Raw genomic sequence first — 12,720 nt, forward strand, 5'->3', positions numbered from 1 at the left:
ACACTTTTACTGCACACACACATTACATACATACATACATCCAAAGATACATAGATACACGTATACGCTTGTGGATACTTTCGTAAGCATCTTTTCACCATTACCATCACATTTTGTCGTGTTAAAGCCGCTTAATTGAAAGTCTTGACTTATGACTTGAGCATCAGTGTGTAAAAAGTGTAAAAAGTCGAATGGGAAATTCATTTTCCAGCTGTGCAGTCATGAATATATCATATCATTGAAAGTTTCCCAACAAAGTGAAATCTAATATGCAGTTTATATTGACAGATTGACTACAAAATATATATATATCTTCTAATCTGTTAAAATAAATTATATTCTATCAAAGTGTTAAAGCAAAATAAATAAATTAATAAGTAGCAAAAAACAATAACAAAAGTTTCAATAATCAAAAGCATAAATTTTATGGTTATCATTTTGTTTTCATTGTGAATGTGAAAGTAGTGAAAAATCACGATCAGAAGCAGCCGATTGACGGAGAAATACAAGAGAGAAGCAGACGAAGAAGTAGAAAGAAAAGGTAAAGCACACACATCAAAAATATAAATAATAAATACGTACACATAATTTATAAGTAAACTTTAGAAACCAACTGAGATCAGAGCTTTGCAGATCTCACAGATCTGTGTGCCTTGTTATGTCTATTAACGGCATCGGGAGCTATAGACTGTGAGCTCATCTTGTAGGAACGACAGCTTCCAAGACCAGAAATAAACTTGTTCCGATACCTAAACAATCAGCTGTAGTGACTCACAGTTTATATCGACCGTTTTTGGCATTGTTTCCATTAACTGTTTTTTTTATTTTTTATCATTATTTACGTTCTTTATGCTATTTTCGTTTGTATTTATATTTTTCATGTTTTGCTTAATTTTGTATGCAGTTTTGGCCATTTGCAAGTTGTTTTCCAGCTAAAGACACGTTTTGCCGACTCTAATCAAATATTTTGTATCTGAGTTGTTATAAATATTTAACGCGCTTCACTCAACATCAGCTTGTATGTGGGTTGTTTATACCTTGTATATTACGCATTTCGGGGTATATTGATTCAGTTACTTTTATAATAGACTTATGTATTATAGTTTCTCAGAGTTATTCAAACTTATTTTAGGTCTTTTAGCTGTTGAGTGTGTTTTGTGTAGGATATATTCTATTCGATCAGTCTTTCACAACTGCTTTACTTTCCACACGGCTGCACATCTTTCACGCAACTTGTCAGCGCTCAATGTCAAGGTTGCTGATGAATTTTTTTGATATTTGTTTATATACTTAAACTGTCCCGGCCTTACCTGTCCGTCTGTCTGTCCGTCTGTCTGTCAATCTGTGAGCTGGGCCGACCGACTGAGAGACAGCTTCAGCCTAACTTGGCTAATTGCGGCTCAACACTTCTCGAGTGGAACGCCCCAAGTCGTCGCTTTGGCATTTTGTAATTGCTTCATTTTGGCAAAATGTTTGCGGGGCAATTAATTGAAGCTCGCGCTTTAATTGTGAATCTAAGCACATCAAGATAATTGAGATGGTCTCTACGAAATGCTTAAGTTTAGGGATAGATATACCAAATTACCAAGAAATTTGCCAGTTAGGATTTGCTGATAAGAATATAAGTGATGTATTTGTCATAAAACGTATAATTTAGCTTTTAGCTATTTATAAGCTAGCGCTATAATTGAAATCTTAATTAAAAATGATCGCGTCATTTTAGCACTGTTATAAACTATCGATAATTGTGTCATCACTAAATGAAAAACGCATCTATCATTGATCTTCGTCGACTTTTCAACGTATTATTAACGATATTATCAAAATAGCATATTAATTACAAACCCATTAGACCCAAAAAAAAAAACTTAATTTTTGGCCCATTGGCTACGCACATTTGAGTATACCGTTTTGAAAGATTCTTCCTTCTGCCAGCGTAGAACCCGTTACAAGATTTCACCTAGAGCGCAAAAGCGAGCCAAACTCGTCGCTCGTTCTGGTATAACTATCATAAATTTGACTTTTTAATGACAATGAAACATTTTTAATGCGTTTTTTATGTGTGAAAATACAGCAGAAAGCACAAAAGAGAGCTCACAGCTGAAACAAAAAAGTCTAAAGGGCATGGAAAAACAAGAAATAACAGCTATGTCGGGGATTGTCGAACATCTAAATACTCTATGTACCTCAGGGAAAAAAGTATTTACGAATAGTTTCTATACTTTTATTTAAAAAAAATTAATTAATTTTATTTACTTTTTATTTCATATAAATGCAAATATAAGATATATTAATAATACTTAACAATAATTAAAAAAAAATTGATTAAGAATTGTCGTTCTTAAAAGTTCAGTTTTAGAAATTTGTTTTTAAAGCAGATGCAATTAATGTTTGAACTGATTACAGTTGCCATCATAGCTAAAATGCCCACGGTTAGAGTATATAGAAAAGAAGACATTACGTACAGTTAAGCAGCAAGTGTAAATGCTCAGGAAAATAACAACAAACAACCCAACAAAGTCATAAATTTAATATAATACGTAATTATAAGCGAACCCCATAGTATAGTAAGCTATGAAGCTGCCTAACATCGCAGTTAGGTCTATTCAGGTCTTTGATATGGTAGTTAGTACGAGTAGTTTGGAGTATGACTTAGAGAAATGCGGATGACACCGTGTAAATAGCCAACGGGCTGTTTAAAGAAACCAAACTACTGAACAACAAGTGTAGACCATCAGCAGAACACACATACAACACACAACATACAACAAACTATAGAAAAGCTGAACAGTAGCTGGAAAGGTCAATGAACTTGTTTCTTTTACCGACCACAACAGATTGATGATGTTTGGTTAGCACTAAATGTGTCATATCTTTCGGTTAGATTCATACGTCTTAGCTTGCTAAAAGTCAACGTGAGTAACTTTTTCAACAGATTGTACTCATATAACTAATTAGACTTTGTTCATTTGTCTTTTTTCTTATTCACATTTGAAATATTTGATTAGTTTAAAGTTAATATTTTATATTTTTAATTCAAAAGGAAGCATACAATTTTTTTTTATCATATTTTATATTTTATTAAATTAATATTATGACAAATTAAAATTTAAAAAATTATTAATTTTATTTATCAAAGAGAGTCTTCTTGTTTTTTTTTTTGTTTTGTCATTTTGTTCTTTCTTTTTTTGGAGTTTGAAAGAGTTATATCATCAACAGGTGTCTGGTATTTGCAAATATATCTACTAGTTTAAGTATAGTTTTAGCCACATTTTGAAATCAATATTAAGTAGTTACCTCTTGCCTACGACTCGTATGCAAAATTTCAAGCTCCCATTGACTTGGGGCCTCTGGCAAACTCGTTGCAATCGGCCAAAAACGGTGTTAATAACGCAAAACAGTTGCGTTTTAACATACTTGCATTCGTCGTACTTTATAGCTTAGAGAACAGCAGCAGCTCAGTGGCAGCAGGCTGTGCAATCAGTATAAACGCCAACTGCAACTTCAGACAGCAACAACAACAACAACAAACATATACACACTCTAAAGGCGACCGCCCGTTGGTCGGTTGTCTAACTATTTTAACCCAGTTTTGTGTTATGGCCACATTCTTGTAGGAGCACAAACCATAAACAAGTTTCAGCCAAGCACAAAAAAAAATATAAAGCTGGCAAATAAGAAGTTGAAAAAAAGACTGCAACAACAACAACTACAAAAGCTAGCAAAATGTGTGCAAATTGAAATTGCAGTTAATGAAAAGGCCAATTGCAAGTGCGCAACACAGCAAAAAGGTCTTAAAAAGCAGCGAAAAAATGGCAAGAAAATTGTCTATTGCAAATCGAAGCAACATACTCGTACTTAGCTTAAGTATCTGTCAGATATGCTCGTAAAATGCGGCTCTTTTCAACAGGTCAAAAGGGATTTACGGTTAGACTTGCGGCCATTTCAACGCTTAAGTATCTGTGGAAATGCGTTGTCCGATAATGAGAGCATCAACCGATTAGTCGCAATAGTATATACACTTACTCTATATATATCTATGTGTGTATTTGTGGCATGAATGAACACTTTGAGTGGGTCAGCAAACAGCACAAGCACAATGAGCATCAACTATAACAGCAACAGCAACAATGAGTATGGGAAATGCGAATGGGAACAACAATGAGTTACAGTCTAAAGCCGGCAACAGTTATGGCAATCATCAGCTGGCCTGGCCTAAGTCTGGGACTCTATTGTACTCAGTTGCAACTAATTTGGCTTGTCCAATCGGTGGCACTATTAATAAATTCTAAACAGAACCATTGCGGACAATGACGAGCAGAATGCAGACGATTAACTGTATTAAGTTGATCAGAAAATTGAAATTTCCTTCAGTGTCTATTAAGAAAATTAAAAAAATGGTATAACTAAAAGATTAATAGATCAGGAAATTCCAGTGTTCAACTGAGTATGTCAAATAGTTGAGGAGAATGCAACATTTATGTCTTTCAACGTCAGTTAAGAAATCATTGTTAAAGTAACTGAAAGAATATGAAAATGCGGAAAATTTGCATGTTTTTAGTTAGATTTTTAAGTATGTACACTTAATAGAGAAGATAAAAAACAAAATTATAAAAATATTTATTTAATAGTCGACAAATGAAATACTGTATAAATAAGAATAGAATTTGTATTTATTGGTGGGCACTTAAATAATTCTAGTTAGTGGGAAATTTGAAAGATTAAGAGAATTACTGCAATAAAAAGCTAATATATATTTATTTTTTGATAAACAAATATGTATTTACTTGGTCAGCATGCTCATACTAATGCCTATGTAAGAGATCATCAAAGCAGTAAAATTTCAGGTTCTTGCAAGTTGGAGTTTTTCGAATATTCATTATTATCAATTAAAAATACAAATTCAATAAAGTACTCGTCCATGGTTATTTGAAAACCAAACAAAAATAAATTGAATGCTTATAATATAAAAACAATACAAGCTGATTAAAAGATATTTTAATATATTATCTTCAATTTTCGTTTTAATATTAATTCATATAATTTTAGCAACTTGGCTCTTAAGTATTGGCAATATTTTCAACTTCCTTTAATGATATTATAACCAAAATTTCAGTGGTTTCCATTGACTGTGCTGTCCTTCTTGGTGGTTGCACTTGCGCAAAATCTGTGCAGAAGCCTTACAAGAGACCAACCGAAACTTGTCTTGTGTATGGTCAGTAACCAGCTGTGAGTACTCGTATACGTACTCATACTTATACTGGCGCACTCGTAATCGTATATCGTTGGATCGTTACTGAGGGCTACTTGGTATGCCCGGTGCGAGACCCGACGCTCAATTTCAATTGGTTTGGTGGCTTATTAATTACCTCACCACACAACTGCGTGTGGCGCATATAAAGCGCCCACCATCAGACAAAAGACAACAACAGACAATGGACAAACGGACGATGGACAAGCAAACCGGGCCAAATAGAACCCACAAAAGGCGTTGAACGTTGCGTCGGGTAATACGAGCTGCCGTTGCCCCGTAAATGGAGCGTCGTTGTTGATGTCAATGCGCTTTATAGTCCAGTTCAGAGCCAAAAGCGTTAAACAGTTACACAGTTTGTAAAACACCCTGTATTTATTGGAAGTAAGAAAAGGTTGTATTCATACCAGATTATTGTTGTTTTCAACCAAAAATTGCCCAGTTTTTATTATATAAGTTCAAAAAATGTATTAACAAACTAAATCTTAATTGAATTTTAATTTGTAGTCTTGTATTAATGTTCTGCAAATAAAATGATTAATAGATATGTAATTAAATTTAATCAATTTTATTTAAGTTTACAACATTCGACACCTGCTTTAAGTACAGGGTATTTGCTGGTCAAGTCATTCTGAAGAGTATTCTCCCACTTGTTTTACAGTTGCTGTGCAGTTTTGCGAGCATAAACAAATGAAGAGCTGAAAAAAATGAGAGTGATTTTCTGTTACTATTTTTGTATTATTTTGTATTACTTATTTCTCTCATTTGGCAAACAAGTTTCAGTTTTATTACGTTTCTTTTTCTATTTTTGTATTTTTTCAATTTGCTATTTCTACATTTCGTTTTGCATATCTATCTTCAAGTGTCATTCGCTGTTGTTACTCTTGTTGTTGTTGTTATTGTTGTTGCTTACTTTCAAATGTCAAATGGAGTTGAAGGTGGCCCAGTCGGCATAAATACTTACATTTATAGACAAAGCTATTTTTTTTTATGATTTATATTGAGTCATGTTATTTTTTGCTTTTAAAACGAATGACTTTAGCAACGAACTTGACTCTGGTATTTTATGTGTAGTTTGACCGGACTTTGTCTGCGTCTAAAGTTGTTGAAGGTGTGAGAATTGTTCAAGTCAAAGAAAACGAGTTGAGCCAACTGCAAAGACAAAAATAAACCAAGATTTTCAATCTAAGCTTTTAACTATTATACCAAATAAAAGATATAAACACAATACAGTTGAATTGGAATTAAAATCGTCAAGACACGCATTAAAGTCTTTAAATGTTGAGCATTTAACAAATCTGCACTCACAATTTAATTAAATTCAATGCACGTTACTCAGAAAACTCATTAAGAAATGGCAAACAACTCCATAAACAATTTTCGTGTCATAAGCAAAATCGTGCCATACTCAAAATAACTGCTGAAAATGCCAGTTGAAGTGAAACTTAATGAAGCCTGAGAAAGTTGCGAGTTGTTGTGAATTGTTGTTGTGGTTGTTGTTGTTGTATTTGCCGCCTGTTGAGCACTGAGCCCAGCTGACTTAAGCTCAAGTGGCAATCAAACCTAAGAAACAAAACAATAATAAATTGCAAACAGCAACAAAAATGCGATAATTGTTAACAAATTTGTACGACGACAACAACGCATGTTAGGCATTCAACAACAACAACAACAGCAGCAACAACTTTATAGAAACGAACTTAATATGTGGCCATCTTAGCTTGTCCATCTTCGATTAACCAACTGCAGACACAATCGCATCTTTCACTTGTTCTTAAGCTGCATCTTCGTTGCAGTTGACCCAGTTTTGATGCAAGTGGAACACACACTCAACATACATACTTACTACAGCAAGGTGGACGGCCATAAATAGCCAGGCGATGATTTCTAGACACCAGACTTTATATACCCCTCGAAGAGGCGAAATCTTCACTCAATGAAGACTCAAGTTACAGGTTTGTTGCTTAAGTCTTTCTCAATGGGCGATACAGCGCTCAAGTTTGTTGCCTAAGTCTTTCGTTCTGAAAGAGAAACGACAGCTTCAGCTTCAACTCCAGACTCCAAGAGCATGACTCTCTCAAAATAAAAAGCAAAAAAAAAAACAAGTTTCTGTTGTAGTTCTTGTAATTCATGTTGTTGTCGTTTTTTGTTTTTGCTTTTGACTTTGCCTTTGTCTTTGCTTTTTGGGATGCTGCAGAACTTTCTTTCAATGATTCTAGCGGAACGCATTAAAATAATAAATTAAGACTTTCTTTCTTTCTACGTTCTGCAAAACAACATCCCAACCTGACCCCGACTATCTTCCCATTCATCTGTCCGTCTGCGGTTTTGTGTCATCATCTATTGAGTTTATTATTTATTTATTTAGAAGCAGCTCTCTCGCTCCGTTCCTAACCCAAATACACAAATCTCTTTCACCTGGTCGCACCAACCACATGTGCACCTTGTGTCATTTGTTGTGTTGTGGGTTCGGTTTCGGTTTTTGGTTAGAGCCCTAAATGTTGGCACAACAAGAAAAGAGATTATCGACAGCTTCTAAACCAAACTCAGCACAATTTACATGATTCGGGAGGTCTTTATTTTCTTTTTTCGATTATGCGCCTTTATCTGTGTCTTCATTAGTTTGACCCGATTTTTACTTGTTACTTGGCCTGCACTGCTGCTGCGTTCTTTTTACTTTCTATTTTCTCTTAACGATCTTCAGAATTTTGATAGCCAAGTCAACTTCAGCCGGCTTGTTAGCATTTCGATTTTATTTTCTTTTTTTTGGGCGTCTTAAGTCAATTTACTTTCATTTACCTGACAGCTGAGAAATTTGGTTTTTTTTCTTTGGTTTTTTATTGTTTCCGATTTCAAGTTAGATTTTATTTGGATCTTTTGCTTGATTTGTTTGGGGCGTTGCCGTTGTCGCTTCCGTTTTGCGTGAAAAGCTCTAGTTGTGCTTTAATGAAAGACTTTCAGCTGTAAGATTATTACATACATACGAGAATGTATAAAGAGAAAGGTACAAATTATTATGACAAATGGCTAATGAGATATTGATTTATCAATACACATAGCATTACAAAGATGAGCTCTATAGATTGAAAGCATTATTTTCAAAATCAGTTTATTTCATAATAAAAGTTATACCAAAAAGCTAATTTTGAAGAAAAGTAATTTAAAAACCGTTTTATTAATAAAACAAATCGAATCTTTAGCATTTGATTGCAGCAGCTATCAGTCTTTGGGCTAATTTTTGCAGGAAATTAAATACATAAAATAAATTAAGTGCTATTATATTATTAATACGTACGTTGCTTTAATACACCGTCTTTTCTCAGCAATTTGTAGATCCAGTAGCTGAATTGCCTTGACCTCCTTCTCCCGCTTTAGTCTAAGCAATTCCATTTCTGCCTGGTGTTTCTCTTGTGCCCTTACATTTTCCTGCTCATAAAAGGCTTGATGTGCCAGCAACACACCCTGTTTTTCGCTGTGAATGTGAGAACCAGGAGTCCCTTCGTTTATTTCGGAATGAGGTTCAGGAAGGTCGACTTTACTGCTTTCAAATACAGAGTTTGCAAGCTGAAACCGGTCGACATCACTGGAAATTTCTATAAAAGATTATATTAAAAATAAATAGTTAGGAATAAACTTTTTAATGCTAACCATCGCTGTCTACTATGTTTCTAAGTTCTGTGGCCGATTCATCAATCTCATTGACCTGCTCCGAAGCATTAGAAACATTGGTGTTCGCTTTCGGCTCGTCAACTGTCCGGAATGAATTTGTTTTGTCCCCTGCAAGCTCACTCTTAAGTTTTTTCTTTAGACCTTCGTATTTAGCTTTTAGTGCGTGAGCCGTGCGTTTCATTCCTGTTTTCCTGGTGTAATCTAAAGCTATTTTTTCCCAAGTCTCTTCTTTTTGTTTCCATATCACGGCCCCCGACTTTTTGTTTTCAATAACCAATTGGTTTGCCTTAACGAGCTTTACAAGTACCCCTTCTTCGTGTTCCGTAAAGTTTTTGCTACGTTGTCTTCGTAATTTATTATTCATTTTGAAGCAATTTTTTCAATTCACTTTTTACACCATTTTAACGTTGCCACCAGTCACAAAAAACAATGTTGCCATAGCTCAATAACTTTTGCCATTCGCATATATCATTCAATTGATTAATTGCTTATGAAACACTTAATCCCTTTTGAAAGTCAAGTTGTTTATTTCAAATATAAATAGATTGATGGATATTTCTAATATATGTAGTCTTACATAATGAGGCTAAATTATTGCTTATTTAGAGCTAGATTTTGCAATGTCCACAGAATTTTCTGTTTTGTATAAGAATATCTGTAAGATAAATTGACTATTAAGTAATAATAAATAATATAATATGTGGCAAAGTTATTGTTAAAAATTTGGATAATTTGCTTGAGATCGAACGCAAAAAAATTGATTTTTAAAATAGTTTAAAGTAAATAATTAAAATATAAAATTATAAATATAGGATTTATCTAGAATTCAAGAATCGACCTTTGATATTTATTATGGGGTAACAACCTTCTTTTATTTCAATTAAGATTTGCAGAATTTCGATATAACTTAAGTCAATTACATTAGCTTGTATTTTTTTTAATTATATGCTTTTCCAAATTTCTTTTTCTATAATAATAATCATCCATTTCGTGGTTTATTCTTTTGTAGACTCCAATTACTTTGTACTCCTAATGATCATTTCACGTGTATAACTTTACCGTGAAAGTCTTCCTTCTTGTTAGCTATAATATTTTGAGGTCAGCATTTAGTTAGTTATCGAAATTATGTTTTTTTAAGTAGGTCAAATACTTTTTAGCCAAATTGGCAATAAAGTTATAAATCTTGTGAGTGATTTTAGAATGAACGTTCGAAACATAATTTTATGAGTGCTCAAACAAATTGATGGGCAAAATCTTTTAGAATAGAAAGCAGCGAAAACAATTAACATAATTTTTTTACATAAACTGATCTGAACAGACGCCACTTGGATCTGTCAACAGATCTGAGGGACTTTCTGAGGCGGCATTTTGTTTTTTTGTTGTACTTTGCATATCAACAACGAATTAATTGACAAATGAGTTCAGGCTTTTTTATGCATTGCAAATTGGGTCAAGTGATGTCTTAGGGCCTTTACAGTGGGGCAAAATGAACTTTTTGCTAAAAATTATGTTAAAATTCAAGCTGATAAAAACTTTGATTGTCAGTTTAACAGCACCATTAGGTCTTAATGAATTTAAATGGTATTGGTTGAAACAATAACGATTCCAGCCATGCCGGTTGGCCTATAAGAACCGTTAAGCTCTTCCCGTTTGCAGACAGTTGAGTTTTATCTCGCGGTTTGTGCGGTTCTTCGAAATGAAATTCATACCCAGCAGTTTACTCTGCCTGAGCTTCATTTGTGGCCTGGGCTCCTTTGCCGTCAGCTACGCGTATAAGGCTCCATTTGGTGGTTACTATTATCCAAAGCCAGCGAGACAGCCGCTTCTGCCCGAGAACAATGACAGCTCATCGCCTGCACCACCAGCGGGTGTGCAATCGGATTACATTGATGATCTGATCGAGAGTCAAAAGCAACAAATCTTGTCAAATGTGCTGGGCGTCTCCTCCACATCCTCCTCGTCTGCGGCTAATGAGTTTCCACTGTCGCCCTTTAAAGGCGGCGATGCGAAGGCGTTTCGCGTCAATCGCTGTGCCAGCTGCAGTGAGTATCTCTCGGTGGAGCTGCTCTAGAGGAAGTTTAGTCTTGCTTTCGAATCCTTGCAGCCTGCGGTGTGCCCAACGCCAATCGCATTGTGGGCGGCACTCAGGTGCGCTCCAACAAATATCCATGGATTGCACAAATGATACGCAGCTCGTTCCTCTTCTGTGGCGGCACTTTGATCAACGATCGCTATGTTCTGACCGCCGCACACTGTGTCCATGACATGGACATGTCCGCCGTCTCAGTGCGTCTGCTGCAGCTCGATCGCAGCTCCCAGCATCTGGGCATAACACGAGCCGTGGCCTTTGCACATGCGCATGCGGGATACGATCCTGTCAGGCTGGTAAATGACATTGCCCTGCTGCGCTTGGATCAGCCTGTGCCTTTGGTGCAGTCGATGAGACCCGTTTGTCTGCCCAGCAGTCCGCTGCAACAGTTCGATTTCCAAAAGGCAATCGTTGCGGGCTGGGGTCTGAGTCACGAGGGTGGCTCCACTTCCAGTGTGCTGCAGGAAACAGTTGTGCCCATCATCACTAATGCCCAGTGTCGTGCCACCTCCTACAAGTCCATGATTGTCGACACGATGCTCTGCGCTGGTTACGTCCAAACAGGTGGCCAGGATGCCTGCCAGGTCGGTGTTCAGTTGAAGCCAGTGCTGGAATCTTTTCCTAATTCCGTCATTTATATGTTTTCTGCAGGGTGATAGCGGTGGTCCTCTCATCGTTCCGGATCGCATCTTCCGTCTGGCGGGCGTTGTCTCCTTTGGCTACGGCTGTGCCAAGCCCAATGCTCCGGGAGTCTATACCAGAGTCAGCAGATACTTGGACTGGATTGCGGCCAACACCAGAGACGCCTGCTATTGCATTCAATAATTACCTATTGGATGTGGTTGCTTATTTTCTCAGGACAAAGGCAGTTTAAAGTTGGGAATTTAGTACTTTATGCAGAAATCAAGTTGACAGTATATTCTTCGTTCATATAAACTTATTTATTAGATGAATTTCACGTTTGCCAAGTGCATATAATATAAATGATTTTTCCGATTTAATATTTTTATTATCTAATCAGAGTATTACTTTCGATTGTCTATAAAGTTGATTTTGTATATTCTTTCTTTTTAATACTCTAAGCTTTGATTTGATGTATTCCACAATACATAAATATATTTAAAATATTTTTTATGACTTCATATATGTTTTTCATAAATTCTTTTTACTTTAGGCAGTAGTTCTGCTTACTTTTTCTTACCTTATATAATTTCTATAGATTCGAATTTGACTTTTTTTCTTGTCTTCAAATTAATTTGAATTACATTTATTACTATTTCTCCTGCTGTTCGACTTTATAAATTTTAATTTATCGAAACCCAATAAGATAAATTTTAACAATTTGTCTCTTTTGATATGTTACTTCACAAATCACAGAATTTCTTTAAATTTATCAATAACTTTAATTCTATTTATATGAATATAAATTCTTCTAGAAATTCTATTATTTTAACATGATGGTGTAAAATAAATATGAATGAAAAACTTCTAGAATTTCTATTTCTTAACGTGAAGGTACAAATAGGTGTATAATAAATACTTCTTATTGATATTATTCTTCTGAGTACTAACTTTAATTTTTGTTGTACTTATGAAGATTTGTGTTTATTTTTAGTATTTTGGCAAATTTCAATGTTCAGGTGTTCAGTATACCACTTAACACATTTTCTATGCAAATTTACATTAGTTATTTTCTTTCATTTTTTCTTTT

General features: G+C 35.0%; 2 protein-coding genes across 2 annotated transcripts; one reads left to right on the forward strand and one right to left on the reverse strand.

The window, feature by feature from the left end:
* Positions 1-7,577: 7,577 nt before the first annotated feature.
* On the reverse strand, positions 7,578-9,330 carry LOC117786242. Its single transcript, XM_034624381.1, has 3 exons — positions 8,900-9,330; positions 8,547-8,844; positions 7,578-8,212 (listed from the first exon to the last, which is right to left on the reverse strand). Exons 1-3 carry the CDS (start codon positions 9,282-9,284, stop codon positions 8,209-8,211), a joined length of 687 nt encoding a protein of 228 aa, XP_034480272.1. The 5' UTR covers positions 9,285-9,330; the 3' UTR covers positions 7,578-8,208.
* A 1,286-nt stretch (positions 9,331-10,616) lies between these two features.
* Positions 10,617-11,884, forward strand: LOC117788490 (trypsin-1). The gene is made up of 3 exons (XM_034627274.1): positions 10,617-10,962; positions 11,025-11,593; positions 11,661-11,884. Exons 1-3 carry the CDS (start codon positions 10,617-10,619, stop codon positions 11,832-11,834), a joined length of 1,089 nt encoding a protein of 362 aa, XP_034483165.1. The 3' UTR covers positions 11,835-11,884.
* Positions 11,885-12,720: the final 836 nt, after the last annotated feature.

The sequence above is a fragment of the Drosophila innubila genome, assembly GCF_004354385.1.
Source record: "Drosophila innubila isolate TH190305 chromosome 3L unlocalized genomic scaffold, UK_Dinn_1.0 0_D_3L, whole genome shotgun sequence".
NCBI lineage: Eukaryota > Metazoa > Arthropoda > Insecta > Diptera > Drosophilidae > Drosophila > Drosophila innubila.